The sequence below is a fragment of the Rhinolophus sinicus genome, chromosome 14 (assembly GCF_057876585.1).
Source record: "Rhinolophus sinicus isolate RSI-liver-muscle chromosome 14, RSI-T2T, whole genome shotgun sequence".
NCBI classification, from domain to species: Eukaryota; Metazoa; Chordata; class Mammalia; order Chiroptera; family Rhinolophidae; genus Rhinolophus; species Rhinolophus sinicus.
In genome coordinates this window covers 160,829,988-160,849,492 of record NC_142514.1, presented here as the reverse complement: position 1 = coordinate 160,849,492, position 19,505 = coordinate 160,829,988, and the positions used below count along the sequence as shown (strand labels likewise).

General features: G+C 34.3%; 1 protein-coding gene across 1 annotated transcript in view; it reads left to right on the top strand.

Moving 5' to 3' along the window:
• KIF18A (kinesin family member 18A) overlaps positions 1 to 19,045 on the top strand; it is an 80,373-nt gene extending 61,328 nt beyond the window's left edge. The window contains exons 14-17 of the mRNA XM_019749169.3: positions 9,515 to 9,956; positions 10,663 to 10,770; positions 16,191 to 16,297; positions 18,395 to 19,045. Of these exons, the coding sequence (XP_019604728.3) occupies positions 9,515 to 9,956; positions 10,663 to 10,770; positions 16,191 to 16,297; positions 18,395 to 18,477 (740 nt within the window). The 3' untranslated portion in view covers positions 18,478 to 19,045. The remainder of the gene's footprint in view (positions 1 to 9,514; positions 9,957 to 10,662; positions 10,771 to 16,190; positions 16,298 to 18,394) is intronic.
• Positions 19,046 to 19,505: the final 460 nt, after the last annotated feature.

Sequence of the window (19,505 nt, the reverse complement as noted above, 5' to 3'; positions counted from 1 at the left end):
TACATCATCTATATATCACATTGTATGTTCACCACCCAGAGTCAGTTCTCCTTCTATCACCATATATTTGATCCCCTTATCCTTGTTCTACCCTCTCCCCTCCCCCTTTACCCCCTGGTAACCACTAAACTGCTGTCTGTGTCTATGATGTTTTTGTTTGTCTTGTTCATTTGTTGCTTTTAGTTTTATATCCCACATATGAATGAAGTCATATGGTTCTCGACTTTTCTGTCTGACTTATTTCATTTAGCATGATAATCTCAAGATCCATCCATATTGTCACAAATGGCAGTGTTTCATCTTTTGTTACTGCTGAGCCATATTCCATTGTGTATATATACCACACCTTCTTTATCCAATCATCTATCGAAGGACACTTTGATGTCTTGGCCACGGTGAATAATGCTGCAATGAACGTAGGGGTAGATATAGGTACTAAACTTACGGAGCTTAGATTCAGAGAGGATTTTATGAATATGACCTCAAAGTGTGGGGAAATAGAAGCAAATTAAATGAATGGAGCTATATCAAACTGAAATGCTCCTGTACAGCAAAAGAAACAATCAACAAAACAAATAGGCAACCAACTGAATGGGAGAAGATATTTGCAAACAACACCTCCGATCAGGGCCTAATATCCAAAAGAACTCGTACAACTCAACAACAAAAAAGCAAACAATCCATTTAAGAAATGGACAGAGGACCTAAACAGAGATTTCTCCCAAAAAGACGAGCAGACAGCCAACGGAGATATATGAAAAAATGCTCAACTTCACTAGCTATTAGGGAAATGCAATCAAAACGACAATGAGATACCACCTCACACCTGTTAGAGTGGCTATTACCAATAAGACAAATAATCACAAGTGTTGGAGAGGTTGTGGAGAAAAAGAAACGCTCATACACTGTTGGTGGGAATGTAAATTGGTACAGCCATAATGGAATACAGTGTGACGGTTCCTCAAAAAATTAAGAATAGAATTACTGTATGACCAAGCAATCCCTCTTCTGGGTATCTACCCCAAAAGTCTGAAAACATTAATTCGTAAAAAATCTGTTAATTCTTAAAATAACATCCTCTCTGTTTTATCATCTGAATATTTGTCAACAAACCTATAAAAAAATTAACGTACAATATATCTTGTCTTCATATGGAATCTCAATGTGAATGTAAAGATAGGTATAAGAAATATAAAACTAAAGCTGGAGATCTTTAGGACACTTGTGATATCTGAAAGCAAAGTGATTAAATCCATGTCCTTATAACGAGGGTGCCAAAAAAATGTATACACATTTTAAGAAAGGAAAAAACTGTATTAAAATTGTAATAATATATGCCAATAACAAAAGATAAATACAAGTCATGTATACATTTTTTTGGCTCCCCAGTATACAATGTCTTTTATTTCTTAGAGTTTTTGCTATCGTAACTTTTATTTTTATTTCTACTTCTATTCTCTATAAACTTTTCAGCACATCAGTATATACATGCTAACAGTCACATTTCACAAGTGGTTTACCTGTTCCCTGGATGAATTTTTCTTTATTCCTGGGATTCATAACTTTAAATCCATTCTGCCTATTTCTCATTATATTGGATGATTTCTTTCTGGTGATTAATTGATTCACAATTTTTATTAGCCCTTTTCAAATTCTACTAGGTAGGTAATTGTGCTGTCTTCCTTTCTGTTACATGCTAGGGAAAGCATGAGTATCCTGTTTCTCCGAAAATAAGACCTAGCCGAACAATAAGCTTTAATGCGTCTTTTGGAGCAAAAATTAATATAAGACCTGGTATTATATTTATATTTTATATTATATCATATATTATATTTATTATATTATATTATATTATATTATATTATATTATATTATATTATATTATATTATATTATATTATATTATAGACCAGGTCTAATAGTAGAATAAGACTCAGTCTAATTTTTTTTCCTCCAAAAGACACATTAGAGCTTATTGTCCAGCTAGGTCTTATTTTTGGGGAAACACAGTAGGGATGTGAGGGGGTAAAGCAGTGTAGAGTAAGTAAAATAAGATCTTTCCTATCTTCCCTAGGTGTAGAATATTCATTTTGCTCTTCTGTTTGATTGCTTATTCCACTTCATGTTATTTGCTTGCGTGTTTCAGTTAGACTGTTGAACGTAAAGCTTCGTAGTTTTTATTAGTTGGTCTACCTATCCCAGGACAGCAAGCAATATGTTTTGGTCTGCTTTTTTTCTTTGTAGACCCAAAGTTTGATTAATTTTTTTTCCATAAAAGCTCTTGCATTTGTTTGTGTCCATGTATGTGTGTTTGTGTCTGTCTCCCTCAGACTCCCCCTTCTCTCCTTTTTTCTGTCCCCTCTCCACCTCCACCTACTTTTAAATTTCAGTTTATATATTTTATAAAAATAGCGCATGTACATAATTTAGAAAAATAGCAAGTACTATCATGTTTATGGAAGTATTCCTTGACCTGTTGTTACGCATTCCGAATTTTTATTCCCCTTTCAGCTGTTTTTTTCTCTTAATTTCTAAATTTCAAATTTATACTGCTAATTCTTGTTTATGTTTTTCCAATTTTAGATATCATCTGCTTATTTTTTTACTTTAAATAGATAATGATTTAAGTCCTTTGTGTTACATATGTATTTTCTTCCTTACACCATCGTGCCAAAACTATTTTTCACCTTATTTTAGATAAACCTCTAGAGTGTTTTCAAGTAAATATTGTTCCCTGTTGAGCTAAGACGTGTTAAATTCTCTTTATTGGATGGCTTTAAGGCTTCTGTATGTAGTATTTGCTTTTTTTCCACTTGTTCTTTCTTGTTTTCTTATTTTATAGAAATATATCCCCCAATAGGTTCTGGAGAATTGGTGCATAGAAAGTAAAATTTTTTGAGACAATGCATGTACGGCAATATAGTTTCTGACCGTTTGACCATGCATAGCATTCTAGGTTGGACATCATTTTCTAAGTACTGTGAAGACATTGCTTCATTGATGTCTAGAGTCCACTGTTGCTATTCATTGCCATGCCATTGTTATTTTTCGTATAGGCATGTGCTTGCTGATAACCAAGTCAAAATTAAGGTTCAGAAATAGGGAGAACATGCTTTCTCTTCATGGACATAACAGCCCAGGGAGTGGAGGAAAGGAACCAGAGCCACGGGTAGTCTCGGCTGGAAACTTGACCTCTTTGCCCAGTAGCTTCTCATTCATGTGTTTAGTGGCCACCCGTGCTGGGAGCAGGCAGGGCCCACACGATTGGGCACTTTCCCTTCAGTTTCCTGTCTACATTGAGTGGCCTCGGGCCTCTTAGTGCTACTGTTCATATTCACATGGTGACATTTTGCTATATCCCGTGGCCTTGTCTCTACCTTTCTCCCTCAGTTCTGTTCTTAATTTAAGGGACATTAATGACATTCTGCCAGTGCCTTTCACTTAACTCCGAGGGATAGCACTGAAGGATGAAGTGGGGGACTATTATAAGGTGTTTCCCATGCCTGCCTTTATTCCAGTTCTTGCAACACAATACCCTTCATGAAGTTTTCCCGTGCCCTGGCATGCAGATGATACTCTTATTACCCACGATAGGGCAAGTGTTGTCCTATACCTACTCTGTGGGCATTTCCGAGGGAATCTGGAAGGGAAGCGAGACGCCTCTACTCAGGTTACTGCCTTGGCTCAAATTGGTTGTCTTTTTCGTAGTTAACCTTCATAACCTTTCTTATACTATGGGTGTTTCTAAAGCAAGAGCAACCAAGTACTAGTTCTTCTAGTGAGAAATTCTTCAAGTATTCAGTGCCTTTCTATCCTTACCTATCAAAAAGAAGAGGTTCTAATATCATGCATATTGAATATTATTTGATCAAACACATTTGTTACAGGACTACATTTTGCATTTTCAGGCTTTACCAAATATGGATTAAAATGTGTTGACTTATTTATAAGGAGTAAAATGCAATAATTAACAAGATACTGGGAGTGGAGCAGTCAGTCCCTGTATCTGAAATCATAGGATGTCTATGTCTGGAACAGAAGAGCAGTCTTTTTCAGTTGTTTGGGGATGTCTAGAGATGAGTTTGCCGAGAACTTAGAGTGTCTAGCCTCAAAAGAGATGCCCTTTCTACATCGTTCTGTTAACTTAAATCATTCCTTCACATTGTACAACTTCCTAGGAGCCCGAGTCTGTTTTAATTCACTTTTCTTCTATCAGCCACCCTTATTCTAGAACCATTTCCTACTTAGCCTTACTTTTCTTTCCTTTTCCCTATCCCAGCATGATAATAACACCCAGCATCTCTAAATAAGAAATCATATCCTCAAACTCCAAAGGGTATCTGCTGCCTCAAGTCCATGAGCATCCAAACTGGAGAGGGGAAGAAACCAATTCGAAGACATCTGCGTTTACTTGGATCAGAGCTCCTCAGTGAGGGCAGGACCACCAGCCTGTTGAGTGGGGGTGAGGGAAGGGGATGTCAGTAACAAGAGAATGCCAAATTTGAGGGAAAGACATTTAGGAACTTTTCTGTAACTGTGCATGTGGAAATGCTTCATGGTTTCACAGAAAGTGGTTTCTATTGATTTTAAATTATGTAAAATTAATATACGCATGTACTACGCCTTTGTGTGAACTTCTTAGCTATGTTCCTGATTGTCAGGCAATGAACCACACATATATGTTACTGAATGTGTTCTGGATTTACTCCATATAATTTTTAGCTGACTATTTGAGTACAGGACCCATTTCACATCTCTCCACCACTACTGCTACCCCCCTAGTTCAGGCTCTCATTATTTCTTGCCTGAGCAATAGCAGTAGCCTTGATAGTAATTTCCGTATTGCCTCTTGCCCATTCATATTCAGTTCCCCACACAATAAGCAATACAATCTTTTTTTAAAAAATGCAAATCATATTACATCATATTCATGCTTAAAATCTGAACAGATAACCCTTTGCACTTGGAATAAATCCAAACCCTTATCTTGTCCATAAATCCTAACACATCATGGCCCCCTTTGATCTCTCCAGCTGCTTCTCATTTCTACTCTCTTACTCTCTCGAACTCACCACACTTCAATCGCCGTAGTCTTCTCTCTTTTCTTTGAGTTCAACAGTTATTGTGGCCAGCGCTTCTTTGCACTTGCAATTTCCTCTGCATCTTTCCTCAGATCTTCATAGGCTGGCACCTTCACAGCCATTCAGGTCTCAGATAACATATCCCATCCTTAAATCACCTTCCCTGGCCATCGTAATTAACACCTATCTCTTATCACTCTCTATTCTATTTCTCTGTTTTATTTATAACTCATTTGTCATAGCTATCTTACTTGATTAAGATAATTTATTTTTCTGCCTTCTCCCCTCAAAAATGTAAGTTCTTAACTTTCTTGTTTTCTGCTATATTCTCAGTACCTTTTTCTAGGACTGAAAACATGGCAGGCTTCATACTGCTGTGTGGGTGAACAAACTGAATTTTTTTTATGCAGATGCAATGCTCTTATTTTGTTTCTTTTGCACCATAGCTGACTACAATTTTTTTTATTTCATAAATAAAATAAACATTGTTCCTGAATTGACAGTAGTAACAGTGACTCCTTTTAAATGTCTTGACTTTGTGGTTATTGTTATCTGGACATGAATTTCAACAAGTCATACTCACTCAGATCCCTTGGGTCATAACCATTTCAGGGCAATAGAAATGCAACATACTTACAAAATGTTGGAGAGCTAAAATCCCAAGAGATGATCTAGAAATACCAAATTTTTTCAGACCATAGGATACACTGGTACTTACTACCTTCTATGCTCAAATATGTGTTTCAATGGGCTGGTTCCTTAGATGCAGAGAGACCCTGGAGAGAAGACTTGCTGTCCTCCCAAGTGGCTGCCAATCTCTTCTATCCCAATTTCCAAGAGCCTGCCTGCCTTATCACAATGCATTTTTAATATTCTGCCTCCTCCTGTGTAGTATACACATTGCTAAGTTATTTCATTGACTACCATCATCTAAGAGTCCCTTGCTCTGAAAGTCTGTGCATGATTTCTTTTCTCATTTTATGGTGCCTTTTTAACAGAATTATAATCAGCCTCCAGGTTCCTTCTTTATCAGTTACGGAATTACGGAATCGTGTTAGGTAGTATTTTCTCAGAGTGAATCAGGGGAAACTACAAATGCCCCAAGCCTGCTTTTCTGGAAAGTTACTGTCTATCCAGTAATGGAAAAGTACAGCAAATCTCTTGTATAGACATAGCCCTAGCATATGCAGGGGTTTTATAGCCTATTAAAATGTACAACACCCCTAACCCAACACTCTCCAGTTTGCCACACCCACCTTAAGTACTCCATTACCTAACTAGCTAAAGGAGAATGATTATTTATTATATAATTGTATGTATTCTGTAAATCATATTCAAAGTGAAATATCAGTTGTTTATTGTGTTCTTTTCATTTTCATGGGTAAGTGGAGTCATTATCCCTTTATAGATACAGTGGATTTACCGTTCAATTTTTATTTATGCCTCTAAATCTTGGCTTTGCTCTATCTATCTCCTGAACCTATCTTAGCAACTAACTAGTCAGCTAAGTAGTCCTGAACTGACCATCTATTTTCTGTTTCCTTCTTATGATTTTATCTTTATTAACTAATTGAGAAGCTAGAAAGAAAAGAACCCTCTGGATTTGTGTTTTGTACATGCTGTGTGTCTATAGCACCTTTTCTTCCAGGCCCAGCAAAACAATGGTATGTGAATCCCCATTAACTACCACGTCTCCATGTTTCTCCTTCAAGTTGTCATATCCTGTCAGGAAAGCAGAATTATGGCTAAAGATATATCATTGTAACATTACTGTTGCTTTCACTGACAACTGTTACTCAGTCTGAGCATATCAAAATTTGATGTTGGGTATACGTTTATGTTATCCCGGAAACCAGGTGGCTAATTCTTCAGTGTCTCGTGGAAGGACCCCCATTTTCATGCTCTGAAAAATAGCAGTGAAAAAGTGGTCTGCCATCATGGAAATTTGCCCAGTGCCACTTCAGAGCTTATGAATCTCTAGATATGTGCAAGAAAAATAGGGACTCTTGGTAACCCTTATCCCTTGCGATTTCATGCTCCATTGTATTCTAAGTTAAGTAATACTTACATGTGCCTGCTTAACAATACCTTCCGTTTATACTGCACTTTATCATCAGCCTTGGTAAACTAGATATCCGATAAACTGAAAGTGAGACATTGTTTGAAATGTATTCTTTTAGTGACAACTGGGAGTTAGGTATTGATGGAATACTAGAAAGTAAATACAGCTTTCCCAGTGAAGTAGTACAGCTAATAATTGAAGCATTTTTATATTTCTAGAGCCTTTCTTTGAACCCTAAGTATTTGATAGATATTGTCTAATCCTAGAAAATTCCCTATACATAAAAATAATAGTAGCTCCTTTTGGGGAGGAATGAGGGGGTGTATTAATGCCCACACTGCTTAAGTGAGTTGCCCAAGGTCACTCAGCGAGTTGTTGGTGAGGCCAGAAATAGAATCCAAGTCTCCTGACTCCCAGTTCAGTTCTCTATCCTCGGTATAGTTTTCTATCCTCTATATACCCCTGCGGCCTCTCATGGGAAAAGAAGTTAATCTTCCAGCTATTAATAGCCACCAAATTGGTGGTAGCAGCACAGTGGAGAAAAGTAACTGTCTTTATACTGCAGCATTAGTATAAAAATATCTGGTAATGGAAAATTTGACAAATGTCATGTTAAAGGGAGTGGAAAATTATTTTAAGATCTGGATCTCATTTATCTAGTTCTCAGAAAAGTAAAATTTCTTAGTAGAACAGGGATCACATTTTTCTTCCTGTTTTTAAATTGTATTTCCTAGAGGGTAATTGTCAACCTAGCCATAGCAAAACCTATTGTCAACCAACATAATAAGAATAATGCATGTACTGTTGGTGATTGTTATAAGTGTATTTTCTAACTTGGTTGAAAGTTGGAATTGCTTTATTAAAATACATAACACTTATTTTATTCAGCTTTCAGTGTTGATATATCATAAAGCAAATATATGATCAATTGATAATTTTACTGCATGATTTGAAAACATGGGCAGAAGTACATGTTATAGTTTCTTCCCTGGAGAGTACACTCCCAACAAAGTTATTATGTGTCAGACACCATGAAATTCACCAGAATGAAATAGGCAAAGCAGAAAAACTGGTTAATTAAGAAATAAAAGATGAACACACCGGAGCTGATCAAGTTTATTGTTATATGTATGTAAGCAATTCATTACTTTCTACATTTAAAAAAAAAAGGTGCTTGAGAGATGTTTATGTACTTAAATATTAAAGTATGTCTGATATGGTAGGAATTCACATTTAAGTTCAAACAAAAAAAAAATGTCTCAATTTTGGACCAACGAATAAGAATCCCCCTACTAAAAAATCTCTGGACATTATATTTTTGTTTAAAGATTACTAAAAGTGTTTAATTAGAAAAATGCCATGATCAGAATTATGTTTTAACTATGTAAGTGTAAGAAAGACGGGCTTGATAGAGGTTGGGAAATGCAAGGAAAAGGTCAAAGAAAATGTGGTTATTTGGGACCCGGATGACTGAGAAGGTAGTAGCCGGAGGATAATTCGAAATAAGAGTGTGGCATAAGCAGACTACAGGGTCAATTACAGGTCCTTGGGGAAATGTGTACGTTTACTGAATAGAGAAAGAAGAAGGTAACAGAGAATAGGGAAATCACTTTGAAAAGCTACAGAAGTTGTAGGATTAGGGCTAAGAAAAGTTCATTAAACTTGGTGACTCCTGACATTTGGGAGACTTGCTTTTACAGAATGATAAGGGGCAAGTATGAGACCGCTGTACTCTTCAGATTATGGGTACTTATCTTTGGTATTAATCGAATTTTTGCAAACCTGTGAATTATGTATGATATAAGAAACAAATTAATCAACCAGAATGTTTAATTAACTGCTATACCTGGGATAGTATTGGATATAATTCTTACATTCACCTGGGATTTTATTGATTATTGCCATTCTTATTACTTTAGTAATAAACGTGATATTTTGCAATAGAACAAGTTACAAATCTACATGCCTACAAATATTGAATATCTCTTGTTGTTATCTTGAACCTAAATCAAACATGAAAGCTGAACATTGCTTGTGAATTTTATTGGAATTGGTTGGAAATATGTTTTCATGATTACCCAATATCTCAAGATAGCTATATCTATAAATTAATATTGACATTAGTCATTTATTTATTCTCTGTAATAGAATCTCTTTATAATGAGTTTCACTTTATTTAAAATTATTAGCAATAAACTGTTATTTTTTTCTTTCCACCTTATTTTATTTAAATTTGTATCATTTGGCCAAAAGTGTAGTCTATTATTGGTGGGTTTTGTTTTGTTTTGTTGTTTTGTTTTTTCCTAACTGACAGGGTTATTGGAAAACTATTTATGCAACATATTAAGAGTCTTTTTAATTTTGTCAAACAGGCACATCGTCAAGTGAATCTAATCTACTTAACATTCCTTCACAAAAAAGAACTCGAAGAAAACTAATGCCTTCTCCCTTGAAAGCAGAACTTACCCAAAAGTCTTCACTGTGTGAAAGTGTGCAGCTCAATGACTCGTTCAGCAAAGAACTTCAACCTATCGTGTATACGCCAGAAGCCTGTAGAAAAACTTTTCAAAATCAATCTACAGTGACCTTATTAAAACCATCGTCTCATACTACGAGTTTTCAGGCCATCAGCTCAAATATGAACAGTGATAATTCTCTGAAAATGTCATGTGAAGTAGGTATCCCTCTCAGCAGAAGCAAAGAAAACGGACAGGAGGACTTGGACTCTGCATTTACTGTCTGTGAAGACACCAGGAAGTTGAAAAGTGAATTACCTGAACAACAACCACTACCAAACAGTAACATTTTACAAAGGTACCAAAATGAGTATCTGCCAACTTTTCTCTCTCTTTTTTGGTAGCCTTTAAACTATTAGCTTTCTTTTTCTTCTTTAGACATATTTGAGGTCTATTTTATAGATCAAGTATGCTCTCTTAAGCATATTTCATTAAATCTTAATTGTCTTGCTAAATATTAATCCATTAACACAATATTTTAAAGTCTTTAATTTGGTATCTTAAGTTGATTAACCCTCATCAGGCTAGAAGAGACCTTAAGGTGTATTTAGTTTGTTCTTCAGACTAAAGGCAGATGCTGGAAGAGTACCATGTTTATTATTATTCACTGATATCGTCACTAATTAATGTTTAGCAAACCTCAGCTTATTCTGAAATAGTCATGTCTATAGTATGGTTGACTCCATGTATTCCAAGCAAACATATCCTTCTCATTTTATCTATATTATCACAACTAATCTAAATATGGGAAGAATAATACCTTCACCTTTTTATGCTGTTGGGAATGCATAAATCTCTTGATAGCAACTCTATCTATGATGTAAAAATGACAAAAGAAAACCCCAGAGCAATCCAAGTAAGTTTTATAGTACAATGTTTTTCTTTCTATATTAATATGAAATGGTGTTCCAGTGATGTAAGTGTGTGACCCCTTTTTTCTTCGTAGCACAAATCAAAATTGCTCTTTTTTTATTATTTTATAACTTTGATCATTTAATATACAGGCTTGCCCTTTCCTCATTGTCAACTAAACATCCTCTGCCTCTACGAAACATGGTACCATCCTACATGGCAATGACTGCTGCTGCCAAAAGGAAACGGAAACTAACAAGGTATGCTTTAACATAAACTTTTAGTCCTTATATAAGATCATCTTTACACTTTGTTCTCTAGTTCTTTTTTTATTCTTATAATTAGAGTGTCAATTCATATTTAAGCATACATGTAATAAATTGCTCTGGATATGACACTGGATTTATATTATCAAAGGGAGATCTTGATAAAGCCCAAGATTTCACTTGACATTTGCATAAAGTATTCCATGTTTCAGATTATTAAATATAAATTAAAAAGTCTTCTGGCCTTCAAAAATGTCATTTAATTTTAACTTTTCTTCTGGTTACAATTTTTACTCATTAGGTATTTTTCCTTTTAGACATTACCGAATTTTCTTCAGTCCTAAAATTATATTAGTTTAATTGATTTTGATAGATGATTAAAAAGTAATGAATTAAAAGATTTCTTTTTCTGGCTATGACAATGTAGCTTGTATCAGACCATGGTATCCATCAAGAACAATTATGAAAGCTGATAAAATACAACTAACAGCTGCTGGAAGGCTACTGGAGAACAATCAAGGCAGCTAGGACTTGAGGGAAAAGGAAAGATCCCTAGAAAAAGGAAAACAAGCTGTAGAGATCCAGACCTTCTCAGACTCTTTTTTCCTTTTAGCATTTGCCAATTCACGACATCAAGTGTAGAGGCCAAGCAGAAAATGGAATTCTAGAGCTAATCAGCAGTCTCACCGGGCTAGGGAAACAAAATGATTCTGTACAGCTTTTGCCCTCAAAATATCTGCCAAGTTCTAAACACGGTGGAGTAAGAGTCCAAGAAGCCAAGCTGAAGGTTGCTTCTAAGAGTCTATAGTATTGAGCAGAGTTTTGATGTCCTCATGGAACTGGGACATGAAAATTGTTGTTCAGAGATCATCATGGAAAAAGGGCCTGTGCTCTAAGAGTAGGGCAAACTGGAAATAGACCAGTTCTTGAAGGCCTGAAACAGACCTTAAACCAACTCAATCCCTTTTTGGATCAAGACGATCTATCTCTATTCTGCCCACTTGCCAGAAGAATATTACATTGTCTCTGGGTGAATATACCAACTAGAGCCAGGGTGTCCAAACTGCGGCCCCGCGGGCCAACTGCGGTCCGCAATCCATTTTTAATTGGCCCGCAGCAAATTCCCAAAATATATTTAGTTTCTTAAATAAACCAGGTGAAGCAATACGTACTTCACCTCAAGTGAGTGGCCCGACTGTTTGTGTATTTTACTGCATATGGCCCTTGGTGAAAAACGTAGAAAAAGTTTGGACACCCCTGATCTAGAGCCTCTGGTTTTTCATATGTAATGTTTAGCACTTAAGCAAAAATTACCAAGTATGCCAGGAGACAGGACAAAATGACTGAAAATCAAGAGAAGAAAACGAATTAGAGAAGCAGGGATCCATAAGTGATGCAGATATTAAGATTATCGGAAAGAGATTTTAAAATTTTAACTGATTAACAAAAGTTGAACAAAATAGATGACAATTTCCCAAAGAACTGGGTTCTATTCAAATGAATCAAGTGTATGTTCTAGAACGGAAAAATAGAATTTACTTAAATTAGGAATTCAATAAATTATTTTAACAGATTAGGCACAGCAGAAGAGAGTTTAGAGTACTAGAAGATAGGTTAATAGAAAAATATTGAAACCAATGTGCAAAAGGATAAAAAGAAAGTATGGAGAAGACTTAAAGAGAAATATAGGGCACAATTAAAAAGAAATATGGGACACATATATTTTGAGTCCCAGAAAGAAATGAGAAAACAGTGCGGGAGACTAGTATTTGAGAAGATGCTGGCTAATAATTTTCTAAAACCAACGAAAGATAAATCACAGATTCAAGAAGCACTGGAAACCACAAGCATCACTAGTATAAAGAGAAACATACCTAGGTACATAGTAGTAAATCATCTAAAAATCAAAAGACAAGGAAAAAAATCATAAATATTCTGAGTTATATGACATGAAGTCCAGTATATAGTCTTTATATCCTGCAACATTAAATGGAATAGAAAGATACAGTGGGTGGTTGTATATTGTAAAATGGATTCAATGACTTGCTCTCCCTTTTTTTTGACATGTGATTATGGGAAAAGAGTATAAGATATTAAGATAACTCTAAGTTTCTCATTTTCCACCATGAACCTGTTCTCATGTGGGATAGTGTTAACAAATTTACAAATAGCCTATTTACTTATGCTACATAGTGTATCATTTCAGAGGTGCATTTAGGATCTATCTGCCCTTTCCCCTCCAACCAAAGTACAGCAGACCCTTGGAATGTGTACATTAAAAATTAATGGACTGGTTTTTCCTGAATGTCTCTGACTATCCATGACATTTTAAATTTTGTATTTTGCAATGGCACAAATTTGAATTGTGCAGTTCAGTCTGGCTCCTGTAGGGGAATCAGTCATTTAATCGGAGTGAGCCTAGCTAACCACCATTATCAGTGTCACCCATCTTATCACTAATTTTCATTGTGTCGGTTGTTATTCTTTCCGTTAATTAATATTGGTGACTTTTTTGGTTTTTCACTGGTAGCCTGCATACTCTATTGTGTTAACTACGATGTAGCAAAAGTTTATAGCTAAGAATAATTTTTAAATGTAAACATAGTCATTATCAAAATCCAATGTCCAGGTATGTAAACGTGTATTTAGAGTGGTTTTAGATGAGTTAAAAGGCTTCCACACGAACAACTAATATTGTGAAATAATATTAAAGGACATATAAAGAAAGTAAGAGTTCTCCTAACCTATTAATTGCTCTATTACATTCCCTCTAGTACCAATAATTAGATCCTGCCATTAACTAAGGTTAAAAGAGATTAATGCTAGAAATGTACATAATTACTTTTCTTTGAATCTTCCTTTCCCCCCAATTAAATCTACATGAGCTTGAGAATAATAAACTCTGGTATTTTCCACTTAGCAGCTTTATGTACATATTTGGGTGTGTTTATATTCTTAATACGGTTTTTTAAAATGAAGGGAAAGCTCAATGTCATATTACATAGTTATTTTATTTATTTTTGTATCAATTTTATTCTCTGAAAAATATATTACGATCTAAAAACAATGGATATTTTAAAAACCTACCAAAGTAGATTTTTTAGTTACTAGTTAAATTTAGAATATTCGATTTTTAATCATTTCAACTTATTTATATCACTGTAGCAGACTGTTTTAATTAAATGAATCAGTATACCAAATACAATATATACATATGTAAAATTTTACTTAACATTATGTTAATTAAGAGTTTTGGGATTTTGTTTGCTTTGTGTTTATTAGATTGGTTGGTTTTTGTTTGCTTGTTCCACAGTCTTTCTGAGCAACCAGAAATGGTCTCACACTTGCCATACATTTTTGGTTTATTTTGAAAGATGTTTAATGATTTCAACTAGAAATATCTCAACTGAAAGAATATGAGATACATTATGTCTATTAAACAGAAACATTCTACCCAAGTAAGGGAACAAAAGGTTAAATCTTAACTTTTATTAATAGTTACGGAAATATATTAGGCACACAACTAGAAGAGTCTTTAGATTTCTTCTCAGTATAGTCTTTAACATAATTTGTATTTGGAATCATACTAATTTTAATATTTTTTATTTTATAATCTAACATAAATTTGTAACAAACTTTAAACACTTTAGCAGTAGACCTTTTTATCTAAATCTTAAAAATGTTTTAGTATATTTTACTTATATATAAATATATAACTTATCTTATTAGGCTTTGATTTCATTCTAGAAATATGAGTTTTATTCAAATAGATTTATTCAAAAGCTTAATTTTTCAAGGAAAAAAAAAATCTATGAGTAAAAACAAAGGTCCTAAAACTAACCAAAGTGAAGAATCATACCATAAAGTAAGAAGACAACTTTAAAATAAATTGTAAGGAAAAACAACACTTGTAGAAAGTAACCAATGACACTTATCTTTTCGAAAAATAAAATCCCCAAATGACCAAAAAAGAATTTTGCCTTGGACAGCAGATATACATATTATCAAGAAAGGGTGTTTAATATCTAGAATTATAGTCACCTATGTTATTTCACATCATATAGGAATAGAGAATTTCTACAACCGATTATGTTTACTTTAATAACATTAGTACTTCTTTGTAACCATTTTGGGTATTTATCATTTGCATTCTTGAACAGAGTAGGCCAAATCACCTTTGTGAACACTAATCTCTCTTACGGGCTCAAAAAAGTTGAGTTATTTTTCCCAGCATTCAGTGTGCTCATACTTATTTTTCTTTGCTATCCTATTAAATTGCCATTTCTGACTACTTTACATGAGCATACAACTCAACCATGTTCTCCCTGTTCCATAAACATGCACCCACATTAGTTTACCACAGTTAGGATTGAAGAGCAAATTGTTGCCGTAAAAGGAAAACCTCCAATTGTAAATCCATCTAACAATCGAATTAGTATCAACTTGTAAAATAGTATATATCTTTATTAGCCAGAAATCCCCTGGCACTAGCTTATTTGAATCAGTGTGGAGCAAGGGGATTTATCTCTGCTGGACCCCCAGTCCTGCCTGTTAAAACTTGGTCTTCCTCAGGGCTTGGAAGGATTGGGTTGCTATTTTCCGTGCCCAGATAAAATTCATCTCATCCACAAAATCTTTTTAGTTTTTCTTCTTGTAAACTCAGGAACCTACAGCTACTTGTGGTTTGAAAACCTGAGGCACTGTTTTTTATTTTACTTTCTATTATTTGATGAATTTCTCTTATTTTTCCCCTCCCCCAGCATATATCCATTATATAAATTTTCAGGACAGGAATTGTTTGTGCCTTACTTATTTGTATATCCCAAAACATGAGGCCATAATAGGTGTTTAATAATACGTCAACTCCAATCAAGTTAGAAATTTGACCTATTATAATAATGTGAGATTGATATAAATTTTTGAAGATTAAACAAATGAAAATAGGCTATTATTTTCAGTTTCTTTAACTGCAGTAATCAGAGAGACTATCAGTCTATTGCCATGCTTTGACTTAAAAACAAAGTTTTCAAAAAAATCTCACTTGTTTTTATTCCCCATATTAGGGTTCTTGCTCCAAATTTGTAATAGGAGCCTCGTTTTTCCCTCTTGCAGTGTGCTCCTTATTGACTCCTCTTTGATTAACAGTGCTTACTGGTATTCCAGCAGAGCACCCTGGAAAGGTTGTTACAGAATTGTTACATACACCTACATCAAAATCTCTGATTCGAAGAAACATGATTAAAATCACACACAGCTAAATTTCCCTATGGGCCAAAAATGTATTTAGTACCTCCAATTACTTCTATGGGAGTTCACAACTTAATATTTTAGTATTAATCATTGCATGTAGAGTTTGGATTAGAACTTAGAGATATAAAAAATGCTTAACTAAAATTAAAAATGTTTCCCTCAAGTTCTGCATCAAATACTTTAACTACTGAGGAAACTTCTGGATTTGCCAAACGTGTTCGAAAAGATAACTCAAGTGCCAAGAACTTACAAGAAAATGGACAAACAGTGGGTATGTCTGAGCTCTTATTTTGATATTTAAAAACATGATCACCTAACATGTATAGTACATCTTTTATAATGTTTTCATGTAAAAGTCCTTTTATCTACTCATCACCTTTATTACATCGTAAGTATGATCATCCATGTTACAGATAAGAAAACTAAGATACAAAGTAGAAAACACCCAAGATCCCACAGATATTTTATGGTAGAGCCAGAATTCAGAATCATACCTCCTAACGCTACATTCTATACCCTTTTTGTTATCTATACTGCTTCATATTGCAGAAGAATTGGTAAATAATTTAACTAATAATTGAAATAATTAGCTAAATGTATTATTTGATAGGTTAGTGATTCAGTATATTTTACAGATAAATTGTATCCACTTGAAATTTTTCCCTTAGGCTATTATCTTTAATAATTTGGCCTCTGACTTATTTGTGCAATTATAGCCAGGTTCCAGTCTGGACCTAGTTACAATCGTCGTGTAACTCCCATTAGCAAGTTGAAAAAGATGCCGGTCGGGTGACTACATCCTCTCAATTATGGGGGGCGGGGGAGTGGTGTCCGTGTTGATCAGACCGCACATGCAGTCCAACCGGAGGACGCAGTGCCAACCCGTTTCTAAGCCTTCCTGTCCAGACTTCTGATACTACAGTTCCTAAGACTTCATTCATTTATTTACTACACACTATGTGCTGGGTTCTATGATGACACACAGATCATTAAGACCCAGTTTGGTTTCTTCTCTAAAGGAACTTACAGCACTTGGAATTTAAAGGGATTTCATGACATAATGAGTAGTATTTCTAAGAATAACTGAAAACTATTATTACTTGAGTAATACAAAATTTCTCAATTGCTTTGATAAATCCTGACTTCTGGTAGCCAGTAGCTGTTGTTTACCTGAAGTTTAATGGAAATATCTCACACAAATTTAAAAATCAATGCAGTCCTGAAAAATAAAATTTACTGTGATTATTTGGTTTAGCATGCCATATTTAATAATGCTTAACAATGTGTATATGCACTTGGTGTAGATATGTACTGCCCCATTGGTCTCCTGACAAAAATTCTCTGGGAAGTCATAATTCTGCAATCAACTAATAAATTGATGATAATTCTCAAATAATAAAGATTTAGTTTTTCTAATATGCTTATTTTCTAATAAAGTATAAAATGAATCAAATATTAATATCTTATGTGTAAAGAGTGATAAAAAATAATCTATGGAGAAAAAAGTAGACGATAATTCTAAACTGCAGTGCTTGCCAACGAGGAAGAAGAGCTAAAGCTAGGTTAAAAGATCATGTGTCATTAAGGATAATGGAGCACTTAGAAAGAGATTAATTTGGGGAAAATAATAGTTTAAGTACATTGGGATAGCCAAGTGAAAATGCCTGAATACACCTCAGGAAGTGGTGGAAAAGTAAGAGAACTGGAGACTGCCTTCCTTAGAATGTATTCAACTTAGTTCTCCAACTAACAATGTACAAATAAAAAAACAAAGGAACATAAGTGAAAGTACTGTTTACTGAGGAGTGAGAGTAATAAGAAATAGTGTCAAGAATATGTGTCCCTAAAACTAAAATCTAATGTGACCAAGAAAATGGGTAAGAGATTAGACTGATCCCTAAAAAAGTCAATGGTGCCCTGTTGTGACAACTCCTCATTGAGTAGAAAATCATTGTGAAGGCTGATGAAGAACCAGAAGAATGGGCACAAATAGAACACAGTTGAGAGGTGGTGGTAAAAGAAAAAAAAGCTATGGGATCTGGATTCAAATGATACTTCTGAATTGGAAAAACATGAAAGTTTAAAAGCCCTAGGGAAATAATCCAAAGTATGAGAAAAAAAAAATTTGATAATGCCAAAAAGAAAGGGAACAATGGTAGACGTAATCCTTCATTAGTTCAAAAATAACAAAAGTTAATCTTCAGGTGTGTTTGTATGTGTGTGCATGTGTGTGTGGACACGCACACATGCACTAAAACTTCAGTTTGCAATATGGAGAAATTAATTTCTGTAAGTCGAATGAATGGTGAAAATTCTTTTTGAATGATGTTTCTACCATATTTACCTTTTTCTTTTTTTTTTCCTCTAGAATATAAAAGAAACATCTGCAAAGGAAAGCCAGACACAGTGAGAAATTTTGGAAGAAGTATTTCAAAAGGAAATCTAAGATAAGTCACTTCAAAATCAAGAGAAATTAAATGGACAACTCTGTTTTTAAAAGAGTTTGTTGCCCATGCCCTTTCAAAACATATTTAAAATCTTTGAAAGAAGACCATCTTAAAGCTAGATTTACCAAAATAGCTTCAACAAGCAGAAAATGAAATTCTTTCACATTTGTTTTTTGTATTCTAAGCAAATATAAAATTTTAACAGAAAAGGTTATGTTTTATGTTTCTCAAACACTCGCTGCCTTTTAAAATCCCTAAGTCAGCATGGTGGCAGCTCAGTTTTACTATTCTGCAACAAGTTTATTAGGACATTTTAGAAAATAGTAGTGAGTTAAATTATTCTTACTATTTTTTGAAAATAAGAAGGATTTGGAAGTGATAAAATTATGGCCCAGGATGTGTTTAGTCTTACATTATTTTAATCATATATGTGACTTTTCTTTGCAAAAATACTTTGATGTACAAATGTACATAAAGTTGTAAATATTATTTAAAGTCTCCATGAATAAAATACTAATATTGTTCCATGCTACTACAGTATATTAAAGACATAGATTTTATGTTTGCTTTTCTGTCTCATTACTACCCCTTACACACTTTGAACTATTTTATATAAAACGTGAATTTTGTAGATTTATATTTCAGATTAGATCAAGATATATGGCACTAGAACCAAGTCTGAAAATAATCCACAGGTTCCGTAATGATAATGAGAGAGTGTTTTAATCATTTCTTCTGCTATAGGAGCTACAACTTAAGTGCATGAGCTACCACTTCATCAGGTATCCTTGTTCACCTGCTAGCATGGCCTGTTTATCTTCTCAAAACAACAAATATTTGGTTATATGCACTTTTAATGTTATGTGGCCTACGAACTGTCCACCAAAGCTAACAACCATTTAACAACCAGTTGAATATTGAAGGCCTTTAGTAAGTCAAGTTTTGCAACTTAAAATGTGGTTTTGGAGAGTGTGAGATGGAGTGAGAGTAATAAGAAATAGTGTCAAGAATATGTGTCCCTAAAACTAAAAT